Here is a 21,635-nt window from a genome sequence, read left to right on the forward strand (position 1 = left end):
TTGTTTAGGTGTCGTTATTCAATTGGATTAAATTAATGTAATAATTTGAAAATAAAATATGGAGAATGTTAAGGTTCTCCTTCTTGGGTCCCACATAAATAAAAAAATTAAGTAAATTAGAGAAAAAGTATGATATGACTTGTAAAGAATAATTGGACAAATTTGCCCTCTTATAATATGGGACACGGCTGACAGTGGCTGAAGGTTTTTTTTTTTTTTTTTTTTTTTGGGACAAAGTTGCCCTTTTAACACATTTTCCTCACTTTCACTTTTAATTTCCCACCAAATCTTATTTTACCAATATTTTACCATCTACTTTCTTTCACTTTACTAATATCAAACTAAATTTCTTCCCCTTTACCAATATCAAAGAGAAGAAGATATGAAGAAATGTCAATAAAAGATTGAGGAAGAATTAAACAAGGTACCACTATTGTATTTTATTTGATTCATAGTTATTTTTAAAAAATAGGTTAAAATTAATATGTTGTTAATTTTTATTTTTGATACATGTAAATTGTAGCATTAATGGATGAGGATGTAGTTGCAAAAGATTGCTTTAACTTAAATAAACCACTTCATGAAGTTATTGTGATTTTATTTTAGTTGTGATTTACATTTCATTTATCATAGAATATTTTTAAACTCTTGTTTTTATATAGCACCAAAATTAATATAATGTTAATTTTTATTTTTAATACATGTATTATAGTATCAATGGATGGGAATGTAATTGCAAGTGAGAGTCGCTACTTTACTTCAAAATATTGTTTTGACTTAAATGAACCCTTCAAGAAGGTATAATACATGTATTTCCAATATTTTCTTTGAAATGTTAAGCATAAACTCTTGTTAATATTGTGTTTGTTAATTTTGACAATATTATGTCATTAGACAATATTAATTTTGACAATATAATACCTTTGTTAATTTTGACACTTCTCTCTTTTTTTTCTTTTTTCTTTTTACATTTCCATTTTGACAATATTATGCTAGTGAATATTCACATTATCATTTCCAATATTATGTCATTTTACTAAAACACTTCTTTCTACCTTTTTTTTTTTAATAATGAATTTACTTAAATTTTTATAAGGGATTCAATAAATACTAATTTAAATTAAATATTCTTGAAGAAATTTAAATCATGCTAAATTGCCCATTTATAAGGGATTCAAACCTAAACTCTAATCCATGCTGATATTACATTGTTAGTCCCTAATATTTATCTACCAGTGCTTTAGTCCTTAAAGTATCAACTTTGACAATTTAATGTATTTTTTATTGTTTTAACTTTCTTTTTTGGTGTACCCATAGCATAAACAATTCAATCAAACCGATACAAACTGTACCGCCTAGATCGGGTTGGAATTAAAAATAAAAATTGACTGAGCATTCAAACAATACCAATACTAACAACACCGATATAAATAAGAGAAAATTTATAACCTAATAAGCCTGAGCCTACTACCAAACTAACACAAACTATTTTATTAGAGCTTCAAAGTTAATAGGATATCATATAGCTCTATCCTAACTCGGTTGATAAACAAAAGAATAAATAATAAAATTATATAATATTTTTTAAAAATATATATTAAATATAGGTGGATCGGGTTAGGCAAATTTATTGACTCACCAACCTCTAAAAACTGACCCAAACTAATAGGTTAGGTTGAATTAGTTCGGTTTTGGTGGATCGACGACTTGGTTGACACCTCTAGCCTCTTATAGTAGAATAAATAAAGGGTAAAGAGTTGAAAAATAAAATTTAAAATTTGAGTTTCCTTTAAGAAAAATTATTAGGTATGATGAATTCAGTGATATCAGTGGACTGAAAGTCTCGGGCCTTGATGAAATTGTGACTGAATCCTGAGAAAACAAACAGAAAACTCAGAGGAGACCGGTGGAAGCCGGCCAAGAACCCTCCGATGGTGAAGTTAGCCTTTTTGTGACTCTCCGTAAATTGTAAGTCTCAGAAAATCAGAATCCCTTACTCTTTCATTGGCGAGCGTTTATATAGCATGCGGGGGGCGGTTACATGTTTGGTAACTGTTCCTATTGTTGGGGAATCCAAAAGGCTCGGAGGTAACTTCCATAACTGATGTGGAAGTTTGATTATTCAAGAAATCTGCATTTCACAAAGGTTGGACTTGACTAGCGACGGTACGTTCTCTCACCCAGTGGAGACATGTAGTGTAGTAACCTCGTCCGTCCTTTAAGGATGGACGGATGGTAGCAACCTTGTCCGTCCTTAAAGGACGGACGTACGAGGTTGAGCTTGGCGAGGATTTCCCTTCTTCCTGTCTTTACTTTGGACGACGCATATGGACGAGAAAAGACTAAGAATTTTCGTTGCACATCAGTTGCCCCCTCGTTCAAATGGGTCGTCTAAGCAGGGAGGGATGACCTGGCGTCACTTTCCTGAATGCGTGTGTGTTGAGGTGCCACGTGTCACCTTTTTATTGGCGATGAGTCTCGTCGATTCATTTTTTCAAGGTGAATGCCACGTGTCATTCCTTGATTGGTTGCGTCGTTTTATATGCCCAGGTCAATCTCCTATAAATAGGGGAATTCCTCCGTTGCCCTCTACATTTCTAAGATTTTCGTTCTTTGACATTCCTCGTCTAGGAATTTCCTCGCATCCGTAGCCTTCATTCGTCTTAGAGCCAGGTATTCCTTCTTCTCTTGTTTTTTAGGTTTTTTGATCTTTTCCAAAAAATGTCGTCTAGCGATAGTCTAGAGAAGGCCATAGACTAGTACCAATACAAAACTAGTACAAGTTCTAGTGGCTCTAGTAGCAGTGATGGGGGGAACTCTACGGATGAGGAGTTTGTTTCCGGCGTCCCTGGGTTTCCCTTAGAAGCCATACAACAAGAGATTAGGAAGGCCTCGGGGTCCCAGGCAGGTACCTCGTCCAACATCTCTCCGTCCGTCCCTCCGTCTATCTCTTTGGACGAGGAAGAGGTAACCGTGTTTAGTTGTGCGATAGATATACCTTCCAAAACAGACGAGTAAAGATTAAATAATCTGAGGGCATGGTACCGGATCCAAGACGAGCTTAACCCTAGGTTGCCCGCCCGTGGAGAATGGTGTTGTGATCCTCGTTTTGGGATAGGCGTCTATGAGGCTTATCTTCTGGGGGGTTTGAGATTTCCTTTAAATGCTTTCATTAGGGAATTACTAGTTAGGTTAGGTTTAGGAATATGTCAGTTCAATCCTAATGCATGGAGATTAGTTATCTCTATGCAAGTTCTATGGAGGGAGGTGTTTGGGGGGGACCGTCCTCTTACGGTGGACGAGTTCCTCTACTGCTATAAACCCTCCAAAATTCACCAGTCCCTTGGCTTTTACCAATTCACTGCCAGGGGCAAGGATTGTAGAATGATTAGGTCCCTACCCTTGTCTGACAGAAAATGGAAGACGGAGTTTTTCTTCGTCTCCGGCAACTGGGTTGTGGGAATCCTTCAGACGTTGGCCGGGACACATTTGGCCATTATACTGGGGACCTAGGGAACCTTCGTCCTCAGGGTAAGTCTTTTTTTATTTATTTATATATATATATATTTATTATTATTATTTATATTCTAACTCGTTCTTTTACAGCTGTTGGACGTCCTTCTCTTAGCAAGGTTCACCGTGATCGCGTCCATAGAGCTCGTCTACATGCAGATAGGAGTTTCCACTCTCTAGTGATGCTTAGACGACTTGCTAAGTGGGGATTTGGTCCTAATCCTTCTGAAGAGGCACTTGCACACGAGATAACAGTAAGGAGAAGTAAGTTTTAAACCCAGAACGTCTCTTACACTTTTTTCCTTTTTGTGTTAGTTCTAAAAACCCCTTTTTTGTTTTAGGAATAGCAACAATGAAAGGTAAGAAGGGAAAAGAGGTTGCTGGCGAGGGGAATCGTCTTGAGGTTGGGGACACTCGTCTTGATATTGTACCCCAGACTCGTCCGTCTACCGGGGACAAAAGAAAGTCCCTACCAAAGAATTTGGACTTGTGGAGTCTCCCCAGCCGTCATGACAAAAAAGTTAAGCATTCAATCGTCCAAGGTAACCAAGCCTATCCTGCCCCAACCCAATCTTACCGTCCAAGCAATTGATGTGGACGTCTCTCCACCTGTTGAGACAACCTCGTCCAAGACACCTCCTAGGACGATCACATATGTCTCGTCTCAGCCTCCTCCGAGGGTATCCTTGAACATTATTGAAAACAAGGATTTGACTTGGCAACGTTTCGAGGAGGCTGTGAAGGATGAAGACATACATGCCTGTTATGACATGTCTTTAAAAGATTTTGAACATTCAGGTGTTCATGATCTCTTTAAGGTAAATTTACTCTCGTCTTGTCTTCATTATTTTGTAACTTTTTGGCCGTCTAACCAAGCATTTTTCTCTTGCAAACCATGTCTAAATTCATCGCAGCGTCTAGGCAAGCCACTGAGTTGGACAAGACGAGGATTTTACTGGAGACGACCATCAAAAATGTGAGGGACGAGAGTAAGAAGTGGGCTAGGATAGCTACTGAGGCTAAAGAGAAGGCAGCGGAGCAACAAAATTTGATCACGGAGTTGAGAGCTGATATAGTGGAGAAAGATACTCATTTTGATCATATTCAAAAGAAGAATGACGAGTTGAGTACTCTCCTCTCCAAGGCTAAGGAAGATGCCGTTGCGGAGTTCAAGGCGTCCAAAGCATTTACGGATTTATTGGACCGTAACTATGCAGCGGGTTTTGAGGATTTCAGGATGGACGCTGTTGAAAACTTCCCTGAGATGGACTTCAGCTCCATCAAGCTTAACTTGAATGCTGCTACCAGCTCTCTTCTCCAAACCAGCTCTGAGGACGTTAATATTGAGGACGATGCCTCTACCTGCCGTCCAATGCCCCCCCTGCTTAAGAACAAGTTTTTACAAAATTTTATTTTCTTATGTTTGATCCTTTGTTTTGGGATCTTTTGATGTAATTCAAATACACTATGCTTGTCCATGGTTTCTAGGACGAGTTACAAACTTGTTCTTCATAAGGGTGTTTGGACGTTGGTTGTCCGCCCTTAAAACAGTTGAATGGATGTAGTTATTTTTCTTTCATATATGCATGGACGAAATTTTTCATTTTCATACGCAAGACTTCATGCTTGACTCATCCATATTTGATATATGTATTTAAACCATTTCTATTGGAATTTCAATGGTAATTTCTCATCCTTGGACTAAGTTGATTTTTGCTTTGTTGACATGCACCCTGATCGTCCACAGACGTATGGACCCAACTCGTCCATGGACTGGGTTTTGGCTCAAAAATCTCGTCTATGGACTTTATTGTTTATGGCCTGGACGGGCATTATGTCTCGTCCTTTATACAGACGAGTATGCCCAAGGCCTTGGCTTTAAGTTATGGGTTCTCCCTCGTTCTTTGATCTGGACGAGGGTGCCTTTATCTTACTTTACCCTTATGGACGAATACGCCTTAGGCTCGTTCAAGGTATTGGCTCAATTTATAGGCTTTACCTCGTCCTTTGATTTGGACGAAGGTGCCTTAATCTTGCTTTACCCTTAGGAAAGTTTTAGACGTTACATCTCCGCGTCCAGAGAATTTACTCGTCTTATTGACAACTAAAAAGATTTTGTTCTTAGCCACCTTGTAGGTTAGCTTTGAACGAGAATAGCATGGAGATCTGAAAATCACACAACATTTTGTACATTACACAAATATCGTTTACAGATAAGGCACATACATGCTAATGCCTTTTATTTAGTAAGCACACTCCATAACTTCGTCCATAATCACGACAAATAACCACAACATAAATAACAAAGCGGTAGTATCAAACACAGCATTAAACATAAGTAGAATGTAAACAGAGTAGCAAGCTCCAAGCTCGTCCATAGTGATACTCATTCAAGCTCACTTTTACTGATAGTACCTCCTCAGGTGCTCCACGTTCCAAGGATGTTCCAGCTTTCTCCCGTCCAGGGCCTCCAAGTAGTAGGATCCTTGTCTTTTAAAGTTGATAACTCTATAGGGTCCTTCCCAATTGGGGCCCAATTTCCCATGTGCTGGGTTTTTGGTTGCTAAAGAGACTTTCCTCAAGACGAGATCTCCTATGTTAAAACGTTTTGGTTTCACCATTGCATCATATTGCCTAGCCATGAGGTTCTTGTACTTTGGTGCCCTGTGCTCTGCATCTGTCCTCACCTCGTCTATAAGATCGAGGTTCAAACGGAGTTGCTCCTCATTATCCTTCTCCTAATATGACATCACCCTATGGTTAGCCATGTGCACTTCCGCAGGTATAACTACTTCGCTTCCATAGGCTAGGTTAAAAGGGGTCTCCTCTGTAGGGGTCCTCACCGTCGTCCTGTATGCCCATAGGACACCAAGTAGCTCATCTGGCCATACTCCCTTTACCCCCTCAAGACGAGTCTTGATGATTTTCAGCAAGGATCGATTTGTAATCTCAGCCTGACCGTTTTCTTGTGGATGGGCGGGGGAGGAATAATGATTTTGGATTTCGAAGTGTTGACAAAAGTCCCTGAAAAGGGAGTTGTCAAACTGCCGCCCATTGTCGGATACTAGTACCTTGGGTACCCCAAACCTGCACACTATATTTTTCCAGATGAAGTTCTTTACATTCTGCTGTGTAATGCTTGCCAATGGTTCTGCTTCCACCCACTTAGTGAAATAGTCAATCCCTACCACTAAGAATTTCATCTGTCTAGTTCCAAGTGGAAAAAGGCCTAGGATATGTAGGCCCCATTGAGCAAAGGGCCACGGGGCCATCATTAAGGTGAGATACTCTGATGGTTGTCTGGGGACATTACTGAATCGTTGGCATTTGTCACATGCCTTGACATAAGCTTTTGCATCCACTTGAATAGTTGGCCAATAGTACCCTGCACGGACGACTTTGTGGATGAGCGATTTGGCTCCCGAATGGTTTCCACAAGCTCCTTCATGAACTTCCCTCAGCACATAGTTCGCCTCATCTGGGGCCAGACACCTGAGATAAGGTTGAGAAAAGCCTCTCTTGTACAGAACTTCGTCCATAAGGACATACCTGGCTACTCCTATCCTGAGTTTTCTAGCCTCATCTTTTCCTTCCGGAAGTCTTCCGTCCTTCAGGTATGACACGATTGGGGTCATCCAAATTTCTTCATTCCCTATTTGTTGCACTTTCGGGAGATCTACACTTGGGACGTACTGAATTTCATCATACTCGTCCATTGCTTCGGTTGCTGAGGCTTCCTTCGCTAAGGTATCTGCTTCTGCATTCTCCTCCCTCGGGATTTGAATGAAGTTAGCTTCCTTGAATTTCTTCACAAGCTGTAACACCCTCTCCAAGTATTTTTTTCATTCGTTCTTCCTTCGCCTCATATGTCCCATTTATTTGGCTCATGACCAATAGAGAGTCTCCCAGGACAAGTACTGACTTCACTTCTACAAACTTAGCCAGTTCTAACCTTTTAAGTAGGGCTTCATACTCAACTTCATTGTTAGTTGGTCGATATTGCAGACGGACTCTATGCTTCAACTTATCTCCTTCAGGGGATTGCAAAACCACCTCTATTCCTCCTGCATGCTGCGTGGACGAGCCATCTACATGGACCACCCACTTTTTATTCTCCTTTACCTCTTCATCATCGCATCTTGGCGTGAACTCCGCAATAAAGTCTGCCAGGGCTTGAGCCTTTATAGCATGTCTTGGTTGGTATCGGATGTCAAACTCGCTGAGTTCGACCGCCCATTGGATCAGACGTCCTGCGGCTTCCAACTTATTCATGGCTTTCTTAAGCGGGTGATCTGTCATAACATTGATTACATGGGCTTGGAAGTAGTGTCTTAACTTCCAGGAAGTCGTGATGAGTGCGAAGGCTAGCTTTTCTATTAGCGGATATCGTCCTTCCGCCCCCCTCAATGCCCTACTAGTGTAGTATACTGGCTTTTGCATTTTTGCTTCCTCTCTTATCAGTGCTGAGCTCACGGCATGCGGGGTCACCGCCAGGTATAAAAATAATTCTTCTCCCACCACAGACGGACTCAGCAGCAGAGGTGTAACAAGGTACGTCTTCAAGTCTTGGAAGGTTCTTTGGCACTCGTCCGTCCACTCGAATGCTTTCTTTAGAACCTTGAAAAATGGTAAACATTTGTCAGTAGCTTTAGAAACAAACCTGTTGAGGGCGGCAACTCGCCCGGTGAGAGACTGAACTTCTTTGATACTCTGCGGAGGCTTCATATCTAGAATTGCCTTGATCTTTTCCGAGTTTGCCTCGATCCCCCTGTGTGAGACCATGAATCCAAGAAATTTCCCTGACGCTACTCCGAAAGCACATTTGTTGGTGTTCAACTTCATACTGTACCGCCTGAGTGTATTGAAGGTTTCTTGTAAGTCATCCAGATGTTTACACTCTTCTAAACTTTTTACTAACATGTCATCCACATACACTTCAACATTTCGCCCAATCTAAGGACGGAACATGTGATTGACCAGTCGTTGATACGTTGCTCCAGCGTTTTTCAAGCCGAAGGGCATTACTTCATAACAGAACAAGCCTTGACTAGTAACGAATGATGTCTTCTCCTGGTCAGCCTCGCCCATCCGTATCTGGTTGTATCCTGAGAAAGCGTCCATAAAACTAAGTAGTTTGTGGCCTGCGGTAGAGTCCACCAGTTAATCAATGCGTGGTAATGGATAGCTGTCTTTGGGGCAAGCCTTGTTCAGATCAGTAAAATCTACACACATCCTCCACTTGCCATTCGCCTTTTTGACCATTACTACGTTGGCCAACCAATCTGGATAGTACACTTCTCGTATAAACTTCTCCGCCATCAACTTTTGAACTTCGTCTTTAATAGCATTGTCTCTCTCAGGAGCAAACACCCTTTTCTTTTGTCGCACTGGCTTTGAGGAAGGACATACGTTCAAGCGGTGGGTGATGACATTAGGATCTATACCAGGCATATCCTCATGACTCCAAGCAAATACATCTATATTTTTCCTCAAAAATTGGACGAGGTCCTCCTTAATCCTTCCTTCTAGATCTGCCCCAACCCTAGTACACCTCTCAGGGTTTCTCTCGTCTAAGGAAATATCTTCTAACACTTCAATGGGTTCTACCACGACCCTCTTTTCTTCAATATTCATGGTCTATACTTGCTCATCCGTGGCCAACATAGCTAAGTAACATTCTCTTACTACTAGTTGATCTCCTTGTACCTGTCCTACTCCATAGTCTGTTGAAAACTTGACTGATAGGTGGTAGGTGGATGTAGCTACCTTCCAACTATTTAAAGTTGGCCTTCCAATTATGGCGTTATAGGAGGACGAACAGTCTACCACAAGAAAATTCACGTCCTTGGTGATTTGCTGTGGATATGCCCCCACTACCACTGGCAATGTAATAGTACCCACGGGCTGCACCTTCATTCCACCAAAACCTACCAGTGGAGAATTCACTGGACGAAGACGGTCTCGTCCTAACCTCATTTGCTGAAAAGCTGGAAGATACAAAATATCTGTCGAGCTTCCATTATCAACTAGTACCCTTCTGGTTGTGTAATCAGTGATGAGTAAGGTAATGACAATAGCATCGTCATAAGGATGGTGGATTCTTTCAGCTTCTTCTTCAGTGAACGTGATTGCTTGTTCATCCGTGTTTCTATCTCTGGGTGGTCGTCCAGAGAGTTGGACGCTTTGCACCACCTTTAGGTATGTTTTCTTGGACTTGGACGACTGGCCTGTAGAGCTCCCTCCAATAATAACTCTGATTTCTCCGAGAGATGGTGGTGACAACTCTTCGGCTTTTCCCTTGAGTTTTTCGTCCTTGTGGTCTCGTCCAAGGAAACTCTTTAGCTTCCCCTGCCTTATAAGATTCTCAATCTATTGCTTTAGGTCAAAACACTCGTCCGTATCATGCCCATGGTCTCTATAGAAGCGACAATACTTATTTCTATTGCGCTTATTTGGATCTCCTTTCATTTTCTCTGGCCACTTCAAGGAAGGATCATCTTTGATTTGCATTAGGACTTGATCAAGTGGCATGTTCAATGGTGTATACTGCTAACTTCGTGCTGAGGGGCCCGCCTTCTTGTCTCGATCCTTCTTGTCTTCCATTCGTCCCTTTTTAAGATGAGGACCTTATTCTGAATGGCGAGTGGGGTTGGCATCCATTTTCTCAACTCTCTTCCTCTTCTTGGCTATGATAGCATCTTTCGCATTCATAAAATTTTGGGCTGAATGGACGAGTTCAACCATGGTTTGAGGCTCCTGCTCATATAGCTTATGGATGAACAAGTCAGAGTGAACCCCATTATGGAAAGCTACTAAAAGGAGCTTGTCATCCATCTCGTCCACTGCTAAGGCTTCCCTGTTAAACCGCGTAATGAAGGACCGCAAACTTTCATTCTCTCCTTGTTCTATAGTCAGTAAACTAGACGAGGAACGCTTGTGCCTCTGTCCTCCGATGAAATTGTTGACAAATAACTTGCTTAACTCCTCGAAGGACATTACTGTGCTCGGAGATATTTTGCTGAACCACACTCGTGTGGGTCCTTTAAGGGTGGTAGGGAAAGCTCTGAACATTATTTCATCTGGAACCCCTTGAAGGTGCATAGTAGTTTTGAAGGTGGCAATGTGGTCAAACGGATCCCGCGTCCCATCATATGAATCTAAGGAAGGCATCTTGAACTTGGGTGGCAAAGGGTGAGCATTGATGGAAGGCACAAAAGGGGAATCAGTTCTGTGAACCAAGTCTTCTACAGGGTTCGTCCTCTTCATACTCTCCTTCATTTCATCCATAATTCTTCTCATTTGGTCCATCTCCCATTCCAAGTAAGGCACCCTCCTTGGAGGGGTACCCCTTGACTGACTTTCAAATTCGACATTCCTCCCATCTTGACTCTGGGCCTGTCCTCCAGTGTTCCCATCATGACGCTGCCTCTTTATGTTAAGTTCTCTAACCAACTCCTGGTTCTGGCGGGTCAACTCCGCCATAGTGGCAGCCATGGATTGCACGTGTTGGACAGAAGGTGGTTGCACGGTAGGCAATCGGTCGCCCTTACTTTCTTGAGGGCCTGGGCTGGTAGCCCTTGACCTTGTCTGGACCATTTCAGTCCTTTGTCGGAGAAAGAAATCGCAGAATCCAACGATGGAGTTCAAACATTAGAAAATCTTTCCCCACAGACGGCGCCAACTGATGAATCCTGTGATATCAGTGGACTGAAAGTCTCGGGCCTTGATGAATTTGTGACTGAATCCTAAGAAAACAAACAGAAAACTCAGAGGAGACCGGTGGAAGCCGGCCAAGAACCCTCCGATGGTGAAGTTAGCCTTTTTGTGACTCTCCGTAAATTGTAAGTCTCAGAAAATCAGAATCCCTTACTCTTTCATTGGCGAGCGTTTATATAGCATGCGGGGGGCTGTTACATGTTTGGTAACCGTTCCTATTGTTGGGGAATCCAAAAGGCTCGGAGGTAACTTCCATAACTGATGTGGAAGTTTGATAATTCAAGAAGTCTGCATTTCACAACGGTTGGACTTGACTAGCGACATGTAGTGTAGTAACCTCGTCCGTCCTTTAAGGACGGACGGATGGTAGCAACCTTGTTCGTCCTTAAAGGACGGACGTACGAGGTTGAGCTTGGCGAGGATTTCCCTTCTTCCTATCTTTACTTTGGACGACGCATATGGACGAGAAAAGACTAAGAATTTTCGTTGCACATCAAGGTACTCCCGGAGTACCATAAATACGTAGTCTCCCCTCTCACATAATACTCCGGGAGTACTATAATTTCCGGGAGTACACAATAATTTCCCTTCCTTTAATGCTCTTGTGAATTTATGTTCTCTTATCCTTCTTTATTTGTTTGGTTACAAATCTTCGTCTTCTTTTTTCGTCTTTTAATTTCTTAATTGATCTTTCTATCTTTTTTTTCATTAGTTTTTCTTTTTCATTAATGGTAGATAAAAAAATATTAATGTCACTAGTAGATCCAGATGAGAACTAATAACAACTTATTACGTAGACTTTATTATGAAATTGTTATGAAAATATTGTGTAAATAGCACAAAAACTACAAAAACTTATATTTTATTATGCATAATTTTTTTTGAGGAAATAAAGTGCATATATTATGCATAATTTTAAGTCACAAAAACTTGGAATTTAAAAAATTTATTGATGACATAGCTATTGATAATAAAATGTGACATTATTTTCACAATATTTTTTGTTTTTAATTGTGGTCAATCCTAATATAATATTTTTTTTAATTTTTTTTTCACATGTGAAAGATTTGACAACTCAACTATATCAAAATTTTGTGATAATCTGTTGTATTGTAATACAATTTGTAATTTTTATTTTGTAAAATTCCTTCCATTATAGACACGAATCCCATCCAGCCACCTTTTACTTTAATTTATTTATTTTTACTTCTCCTTTTTTTTTCTTAACCACACGTTTTGTTTCACCCTTACACTTATGTTCTCCCATCTGCCTGCTTCTCCTTTCTCATCTTTTAAATTTTTTTTCTCCCATATGAAACTCTTGGCTCAACTTCCTTAACTTCTATTTTTTTTCACAGCTTTCTTTTCTAACTTAGTTCAAAAAAATTTTATGTTCTCCCATATGTTCTTATGGGTTTTTTTTGTTTTTTTTTTTTTTTGTTTTTGGATGTACTGATGTTGGTTGTTTTTCTGTGAGATGGGTTTTTTTTTTTTTTTTTTTAATATTTTTATGTTGGTTGTTTCCTATGAGAGGATTGTGATTTCAGTTGGCGAAAATGCACTTTTCATCACTACATTTTAGTTCAATTCCCTTTTTGGTCCTAAAATTGATTTCGTTGCAAATTTCATCCCTAAAATTTGAAAATCGTTTTTAAAATCGTCCTTGCAGTCAACCAACAGACGGAACCTTCCTACGTGGCAGACGGAATGCCCTACTTGCTAATGTGGCGCTGATGTGGCCATTAAAATATTATTTGGCATTTTTTAAATGCCACGTCAGCATTTAAATGCCACATTAGATATGGGTTTTGGCATTTGGTTGAGATCTGCGTTTGGGGTTGGGTTCTTTGCTGGAGATTGATTACAACAAAGAACAAGAAAGAATTAAATAACGAAAGCAATAAAAATAAAATAAAAGACAAGAAATACGTTATTTATTTTGTTTTGATGTGTTTGGTTATAAAGAAAGTACAAGAAAGACAAAGAAAATTATAAGAAAATAAGGATTAATTTGCTTTGCTATGAATATGAATCTTAGAGATTGGAATAAAAAAATCATTTTAATTAAAAGAAAGTAAATTTTTTGTTTAAAAAAAGAAAAAAAATTGTTTTTTTAATTTTTTTAATTAAAATTGAGGAATTAAAATTTTGATAATTTAAATGCTGATGTGGCATTAAAAATGCCAAATAATTTTTTTAAATAATATTTTAATAGCCATATTAGTGCCACATCAGCAAGCAGGACATTTCGTCTGTCACGTAGAAGGTTTTCGTTGGTTAATTGATAGTAAGGACAATTTTAAAAACGATTTTCTTTTTTTAGGGATGAAATTTGCAATGAAATTAATTTTAGGACCAAAATAAAAATTGACCCAAAATATAGAGACCAAAAGTATATTTTCGTCATTTAAACTTTTTCTTTTCTATAAAATGTTTGGTATTGTTTTCCTATCAAAGACGCATGAGTTTTCAAATTTTCTTGTGTGAGACGCTTGAGTGCTTGACTAGGCTTGAGTTGGTGAGAAACGTGAAAAATGGTATTTTGATCTCTTTATTCATTTTTCTCTTTTCCTATGAAGCTGACCCACGTCTGATAAAAAAAACAAAAAATTGTATAAAAAAATGCAAAAAACCTGGGTATTAACGGGGCACCTAACGGTACCTGTCAACACAGTTGCGCCTTTTTTCTTTTTTTTTTTTGGTTACTTGGGTTACGCGTTTTGGAGGAACGCGTACAATGAAAGAGACGCGACTCTGAATAGGAAAAGAAACAGTTATATAGAAAGTTGAAAACTTTTAAAGAGAAAGTACTCAATGAATTTGACAACAACTTTCAAATACGTGTGTGGCGCAGTTTGTAATTGCTTAGTCCCTTCCATGTTGTGAAATTTTTTTGAACATAACATTTCTTTATATTTTTATAGGGTACAGTGTGTCAGCAAATGTTTTTCACTTACTTTCCAGTTTGTTTCTTTTTTTTTTTTTGGTTAAACAGGTAGTTGAATAAACAACAAAAGCAACTACAAAATGGTCAGAGGCCAAAGTATTAGCAATATGCTTATAATAATACAACCCATTTCCATCAGCTTCAAGATCAAAGGGAGAGATATCAAACACAACACAATTCATTTTAAAAAAAAAAACACACAACAAAATTCTCCATCAAGGAACAACCCCTCTTGGCCAAAAGTCAGCCAGTTTGTTCCTTTCAAAAGAGAATGGGCTTTTTTTTTTTTTTCTTCATATAAGAGGGGTCAAAGTGTCAAACATCTCAGGAATATATCCCCAAAGACTAGAGACTCTGGGGGCATTTTTAACAAAGTGAGGGGGGCCCCTCCCCCCTAATGGCTTCGCCTTCGACGCTATGACAAACATACGGTAGAGTATTATAAAGACTAGGGCTGTCCAGTCAACCGCCAGACCCGACTCACCAGCCGCTGCCGACAGAACCCGACCCGCCGCCGACCGAACTGATTTCTTCGACGGTCGGTGACGGATTGCTTTTTCCAGAACCCGACTTTGACGGGTCGAACGTCGGTTCTCCTTCTTCAAAATCCGAGAAACCCGATCCGACCAACCCACAAATATTCCAGCGTTATTTGATAAATCCGGCGAGTTTTGAGATGTTTTTTGGCTAGATCCGGCGAGATTTCGCTAGATCTAGTCGAGTTTTTGGCTAGATTCGGCGAGATTTCGCCAGATCTAGTCGAGATCTTGGCTATTTTCGGCGAAATCTCAAAGGATTTTGGCCTTTTTTTCATTGTTCAGCGAGTTTTGAGATGTTCTTTGACTAGATCTTGGCTAGATACGGCGAGATTTCACTAGATCTAGTCGAGTTCTTGGCTAGATCTGGCGAGATTTCGCCAGATCTAGTCAAGATCTTGGCAATTTCCGGCGAAATCTCAAAGGATTTTGGCCGATTTTCATAGTTTTCTCGTCGGATTTCCTCTAATTTCCAGATCTCGACTCTGACCGAACCCGATCGCCGCTCGTTGATGTTCCAACCCGTCCAAATCGATCATCCTCTCGGTCGGCAGCAGGTTGAAAGTTTGCCCATCCGATTTGGTCGGGTCGGATGCAGGTTGAGCCAAATCCGATCCGACCCGTGGACAAGCACTAAAGAGTAATAATATGTTTACAAACATTTTAATGAAAAAGTAATGAATATCTTAATTTATATATATATATATATATATATATATAAAACTGAAACTTTTGAAACTTCCACAATTTTCTACGTCATCATTTTTTTTTTTAATACTTTCTAAATATGATTTATAAGTTTTGATTTTTTTCCCCCAATTTTCCACCTCGTCATTTAATTTTTTTTTAATACTTTTTAAATATGATTTATAAGTTTTGATTTTTTCCCCCACCAAACACACGTTACAAAACCCAATACCTCTTTAAAACCTAAAACTAATCCTCAGACGCTATCTCCTTCCCCTAAACCTAAAACTCACTTTTCTTTCTCCAACATCAAAACGCAAAACTTAGATTCTGAGAGTGAAAGTCATTGGCTAAAGAGAGATCAAGAAAGCCACCACCCACTGTCAGGCATGCATTTCGCCACCATCAGACTGCTGCTGGTAATTGTTTTTTGTTTTAGAAATTTGGACATTATGATTTAAGTTTTGGGTTTTTCTTGAGATTTGTTTTTATTTAGCCGTTCATGGTCTGCTGGTAATTGTTTTTTGTTTTAAAAATTTGGACATTATCATTTAGGTTTTGGGTTTTTCTTGAGATTTGTTTTTATTTAGTCGTTCATGGTTGGTAGTGTTGGAGAAATTGAATTATTAGGATGAGAGGAAAGGAGGATGGTACAACCCCAAAAATTAAATTTTCTTTTTCTGGGTATTGCTGCATATTGCTATATGACTAAAATATTTGTGTTTTTGTGGGAATTTTATTTTTGTTTTGAAGGTTGGGGTTGGTTACTATAGTTGTTTAAGATTCCTAACAAGTGTTTGATAGAATGCCTGGGAGAGCTATACTCTCAGATGTTTGTTCTCTGTTAGTGTTGGCAATCATAGTTTTAAATACATGCATTTTTTGTTCACGGAATCTTTTAACCCCATAATCAATCTTTTCATGCATGAATTGTACTTCTTTTAACCTCATAACCTCATAAATTGAAGTACAATTCTCTTGATTAAAACTTTCAAAGAATTTATTGCTTATGCAGTTTTATGTTTTGAGAAATTTGCTGATGGAATCTTTTGATTTTCCTGTAGATTGTTATGTAGAATGTTGTGGCCCTTGTGGGAAGCAATCCCTTCACTTGTCTGCACTTTTTTTTTGTCCCCCACCCTCCCTTCTTTTAAAGAAAGATAAAGATTACATCTTTTTTAGGTTGTCTTCAGTTTTCTTATTTGTATTTATTTATTTAGATTTCTAATTCTAATTTCTTTTATGCCTTATGTGAATGATCTGATTTATTTGAAAAGAAGAGCATTTTGTGCATATTGTTGGATTATATATTTGGGTTGTGCATTTTTTTTTCCTTAGGAACCAATATTGTTGCATAGTTGCTGAATGTGTGGAACATTGAGGTAAGGTTTTAATAATCTTGAGGATTGCTTTTATCTGGACATAATATACCTTTTATTTTTTGTTTTGCTTGATATTAAAGGAAAAATGATTTGGCTAGGAATGAGATCCTTCTACTAAAATGTAGATTTGAGGGAGAATGTGGTGTGTTGACTGAGACCATGTTTTATGTCCCTAATAGGAACAAGATAAGTTTTGGTATTGGAACAATTTAGTAGTGACCTGTTAGATTTTACTAATAATACAATTTTGGTCCTTTTGTCTATCATAAAATATATATTGATGACAGTTACTGCCTTTTCCAAGTAGCTACTTTTTCCAATTTAAATGATGAAATTTGCATAGCTATTCATTTGATGAAATGATAGTTAGTGATATGGGTTAAATTCATATTGAAATTGTTTTAAATGGGACAAAGGCTCAAAGTTGAGTTTTAATTATGTCTTCAATTAGGTTTTCTATCAATTTAGGGATTTCAATTCCTATCTTTTTGTAAGAAAATATTGTGGATATGGATTGGTTTCGTAGTGGAGATAGTATTGAAGAGCCTCCCAACCCTCAAAATCTGACAACAACCCTACAGGTTTTGCTTTAGCTTCAAGCTCTACTTAATTTCTTTATTCATATTTCTAATTCGAATTTCTTTTATACCTTATGTGAATGATCTGATTTATTAGAAAAGAAGAGCATTTTGTGCATATTGTTGGATAATATATTTGGGTTGTGCATTTTTATTTTCCTTAGGAACCAATATTGTTGCATAGTTGCTGAATGTGTGGAACATTGAGGTGCTCTTACTGATATCAGGTTTTAATAATCTTGGGGATTGCTTTTATCTGGACATGATATACGTTTAGTTTTTTGTTTTTGTTTTGCTTGGTATTAAAGGAAAAATGATTTGGCTAGGAATGAGATCCTTCTACTAAAATGTAGATTTGAGGGAGAATGTGGTGTGTTATCGCACTCTCTCAAATACTATAACTCTTCTGTTCTCAAAGCCCCTAACTTGGGTAAAGCAACTGTTTTCTAGGAACTATTTTAAGGCAAAGCAAAAGGGTTTGACATGGAGAAGGCTTTATTGGCAAAGTCTATTCGTGATTTTGAAAAGCGTGATTTTGAAAAAGCAATATCTATGGTATCTTAGCACAAGAGATGTGGTTGGGAATGTGAGCAAGCAAAGATGATTTATAAAACTCTATGTTTTGTGTTGAATAAGTATATGATGTACTCTTCTATATAATGTAGATTTGTTGTATTATGTTCTTTCTCTACTCTTTTTGAGTCATAGCAAAAGAATTTGACATTGGTAACTATATTCTATTTATTTATTATGAAAATAAGATTGCAATCATTACAATTTGTTTATTTGTTTATTCACAGTATATATGTAACTATGAAAATAACTTCATTGCCAATGGACCTATGGTAGTGGTATTAATCTTTTTGGCATGTATGTATTTTTATGGAGATGATATACAAGATTTCTTTATCCCTTATTTGTCTTTATAATTTTTTATTGGGCACAAGCGTGTACTAGGTTTGACAATGTTTAATATTGAATTAGTAAAGATTTTATGTTATGCTTGGGTCTTCTCCATTTAGTTGTATTATTTGATTAGTGAGTCTTGAGACATTTTGATTTAGTGCAGCAAATGATAATTGCAATATTGTTTTTTTCTTTTTAAAGAATCCCGTGCATCGCACGGGTTGGCGACTAGTAGTATTAGTTTATGAAGTATTTTTAGAAATGTTTTATGTGAAAAGAAAAAGGCAATTAATTGACTTAACAATTTTTTCCCATCAAAATTGCATCAAAATTTTCTTAAAATAAATTATTAATAATTTCTTAAAGACACCTATTAATATGATTCTATTATAATTTAGACCCACAAGTATTATTTTTCACTAAAAATTTATTGTGAAATTATTACCAAAATATTGTGGCCATAATATTTTTATGGGTTTTACTAACGTATATCTTAGTAAATCATTTTTTTTAAAAATATGTTAGTGAAAAAATGATTAATTTATTTTTACAACTTTTTCAATTTTTCATAAAAAATTTCTTAAAAATGCAATTTTTTTTTTTTTTTTTTTTGCATGGCGAATTGGTCCACTAGCGCTCTCATTCAACCCAAAACAAAATGGAGTATTATAGTCTATGATACTGGATAAAGTTTCTACACAAATTGGCTTGGAGGAAGTTCCTCCAAACAACTAGGTTGCAATCTTAAACAATTACGGGTGCCTTGGTCTTGTGCATTGCACATGACCAATTTTAGAAAAGTAACATTACTAAACTTTTCTCTCAGTCAATTGTTTCTCTCACCTAAACCATTATTTCTCTTTCTCTCTCCTTCGTTTCATATCCAAATTAAGACCAACAACATTAAATTACTGAAATCACTAGTAATGGCACCAGTCAACCTTCTTCTTTTCTTTTTTTTTTTGACAAATCACAAATTTTATCAATGTAACAACTCACCACTAGGTTCATGGCCAAAACCCAAAATCTTGTACTCAAAGATCTTAGTCAGAGACCCTAAACATACCCCATGAAAGAGATTATGAAATATAAAACAAGCGAATTAACCCCAACCTATTTTTCACAACAAGGATTCTAGGTATTTTCTCATTGATATAATTTTTTATTTTTTATTTTTGGTGTTATGTAAAATTTGGGAGCAATGGAGGTTATTTTTGGTTTGGATTCAGTATGGATTGGGCAAACTAGCAGAGAGAGCATGTGGTTGGGAATCGAGGAGGAGGAGAGGAGAGAGAGAGAGGAAAAAAGGGGTTTGAACTTTGAAGTCTGATCTCAATCTGGAACGAAGGAGAGAGAAAGTGTTTTAGGTGAGAGAAACGTCTGAGAGAGATGTTAGTAATGTCACTTAACAGTGTTACTTTTCAACTTTAAGCTAAAATTGGTCATGTGCAATGCACACAATCAAGACACTTGTCATTATTTAAGATTGTCACCTAGTTGTTTGGAGGAACTTTCTCCAAACCAATTTGTATAGAAAATTTATCCTACGATACTTGTTTCTAAAATTTTATTAAAAAAAAAAAGTCTATGATACTTCTTTTGAGGAAAGAAATTATAGGCTGGTTGTAATAAGGGCTCGTTTGGTAAACTGTAATATAGACACTGTAATGTAATAGATATTCTTATGACATAACTATTTAGTTGTTTGGTTATATTTTTATTACAACGAATAGTTATTCCTTATGAATAGCTATTCTTCAAAATGAGGAATAACTATTTCTTATCAAAAGTATTAAATATCTATTCCTTCACCTAATGTAATAACTATTTTAAAAAAATTCCTAAAAAACCATTAGTTGCCACAACTTCAAAAGGAAAGAAAATAAATTTTCCTTATTGTTAATTATTAGCTCTATTTTGAACATCCTAAATTAAGTGTATTTTAGGAAATTTGACTTAAAAATGATTTAATTACACCTTCTTTTTATACTCTACTAAATTGTGGATATATATTCAGGATTCTATTCCTAAATGGTCACCAAACTAATGAATAGTAATACTTATTACATTCTAACTTAATGTATTTCTTTTAATACTTATTTATATTTCCATGTAGTAATCATTACAGTGTACCAAACGTGCCCTAAATGTCACGCGTCATATCATTGCCAAGAGTTTATGACAATTCCCATGTTTCCAACAACAATAATAACTTTTTTTTTTTTTTTTTGGGGTTAAAAGGACATAGATAAAACAAACTAGGAAGCCAAAATGGCTAAGTTCACGGCAGATAGCCTACAATAGTTAACCCCATTAACATCAGAGCATAACAACTCCTTAACAAAGTTTGGGGTTGAATCAAAAATACAAAATTCTTCCTCCATTGTGCTACCATTCCTTGCAAGCGCATCAGCACTGCGATTTGCTTCCCGAAACACATGGCTCACCCTGGCATAAGGAATTCGGCTTAGCAGCAACCTGCAATCCACCAGAAGAGTAGTATACACTGCATTAGTTTGGGAGTTAGAGTTGATCAAATCCACAACAACTTTTGCATCCAATTCAACTTCTAGATTTTGGATGCCGAGTTGGATAGCTAAAAACAGTCCATCCCTAAGAGCCCAACACTCTGCTAACATACTGGTACCAATTCCTAGGGACCTTGAGAAGCCTTTAACCCAAAAACCAGCACTATCTCTTATAAGTCCTCCTCCCCCTGCCTTACCCGGATTCCCCATTGAAGCTCCATCAGTATTTAGCTTAAACCACCCAATTGGGGGCTTATTCCACCTAACATTTACAACCACCTTGCTTCTCTGCATATTTATTTTCCCCACACAATAAAAATACTCCACTGCTTGAGTTATGCACTGTTTTTGCAAATTGGGGTTAAGAGCAACATTTTCAAAAGTCACCTAGTTTCTATGCTTCCAGAGACACCACAAGGCAAAAGAAAAGATGTATGACCAAGGAGCATTAGAGTGGTAACTCTACTAAGACAATTGACCCTAAGCCAATCCAAAAGAAATAATAACTATATTAACTTGCATTTAATATTTATTATATAATATTTTAATAAATATATTAAATTATGTACAAATATTAAGAAAATTATATACTTCATTATAATGAATTTGCGCATCTAAATCATAAATTAATGACACGAATATTTTTGTGTATTTTTTTATTATCATTCATGTGAATCACTTTTACTAGCCCCAAATCAAAGAAAATCAAACATGAATATAAATTATTTTTCAATATGTGTCCTTAAAGTACTATAGTTAAAGACACAATGAAATCTAATGATTTTAAAAATAAATTATAACTTTTTCCTTGTGATTTGTCATATCTCAATTTAATCTATAAG

At 37.3% G+C, this 21,635-nt stretch overlaps 2 protein-coding genes and 1 long non-coding RNA gene across 4 annotated transcripts; 1 reads left to right on the plus strand and 2 right to left on the minus strand.

Moving 5' to 3' along the window:
- Window positions 1–9,150: 9,150 nt before the first annotated feature.
- On the minus strand, window positions 9,151–10,044 carry LOC126689877 (uncharacterized). The gene is made up of 2 exons (XM_050385043.1): window positions 9,947–10,044; window positions 9,151–9,865 (listed from the first exon to the last, which is right to left on the minus strand). The coding sequence occupies exons 1-2, from the start codon at window positions 10,042–10,044 to the stop codon at window positions 9,151–9,153; spliced, it is 813 nt and encodes a 270-aa protein (XP_050241000.1).
- Window positions 10,045–10,140: 96 nt separating this feature from the next.
- Window positions 10,141–11,109, minus strand: LOC126689879 (uncharacterized). Its single transcript, XM_050385044.1, has one exon. The coding sequence runs from the start codon at window positions 11,107–11,109 to the stop codon at window positions 10,141–10,143; it is 969 nt and encodes a 322-aa protein (XP_050241001.1).
- Window positions 11,110–14,227: 3,118 nt separating this feature from the next.
- Window positions 14,228–18,144, plus strand: LOC126732901 (uncharacterized). Of its 2 annotated transcripts, none has more exons than XR_007659573.1 (2): window positions 14,228–15,818; window positions 16,464–18,144. It is a non-coding gene; the product is annotated as an uncharacterized LOC126732901 (long non-coding RNA). The 2 variants fall into 2 exon arrangements; XR_007659574.1 differs by having other exon boundaries at window positions 16,738–18,144.
- Window positions 18,145–21,635: the final 3,491 nt, after the last annotated feature.

This window comes from Quercus robur, chromosome 6 (genome assembly GCF_932294415.1).
Source record: "Quercus robur chromosome 6, dhQueRobu3.1, whole genome shotgun sequence".
Lineage (NCBI taxonomy): Eukaryota > Viridiplantae > Streptophyta > Magnoliopsida > Fagales > Fagaceae > Quercus > Quercus robur.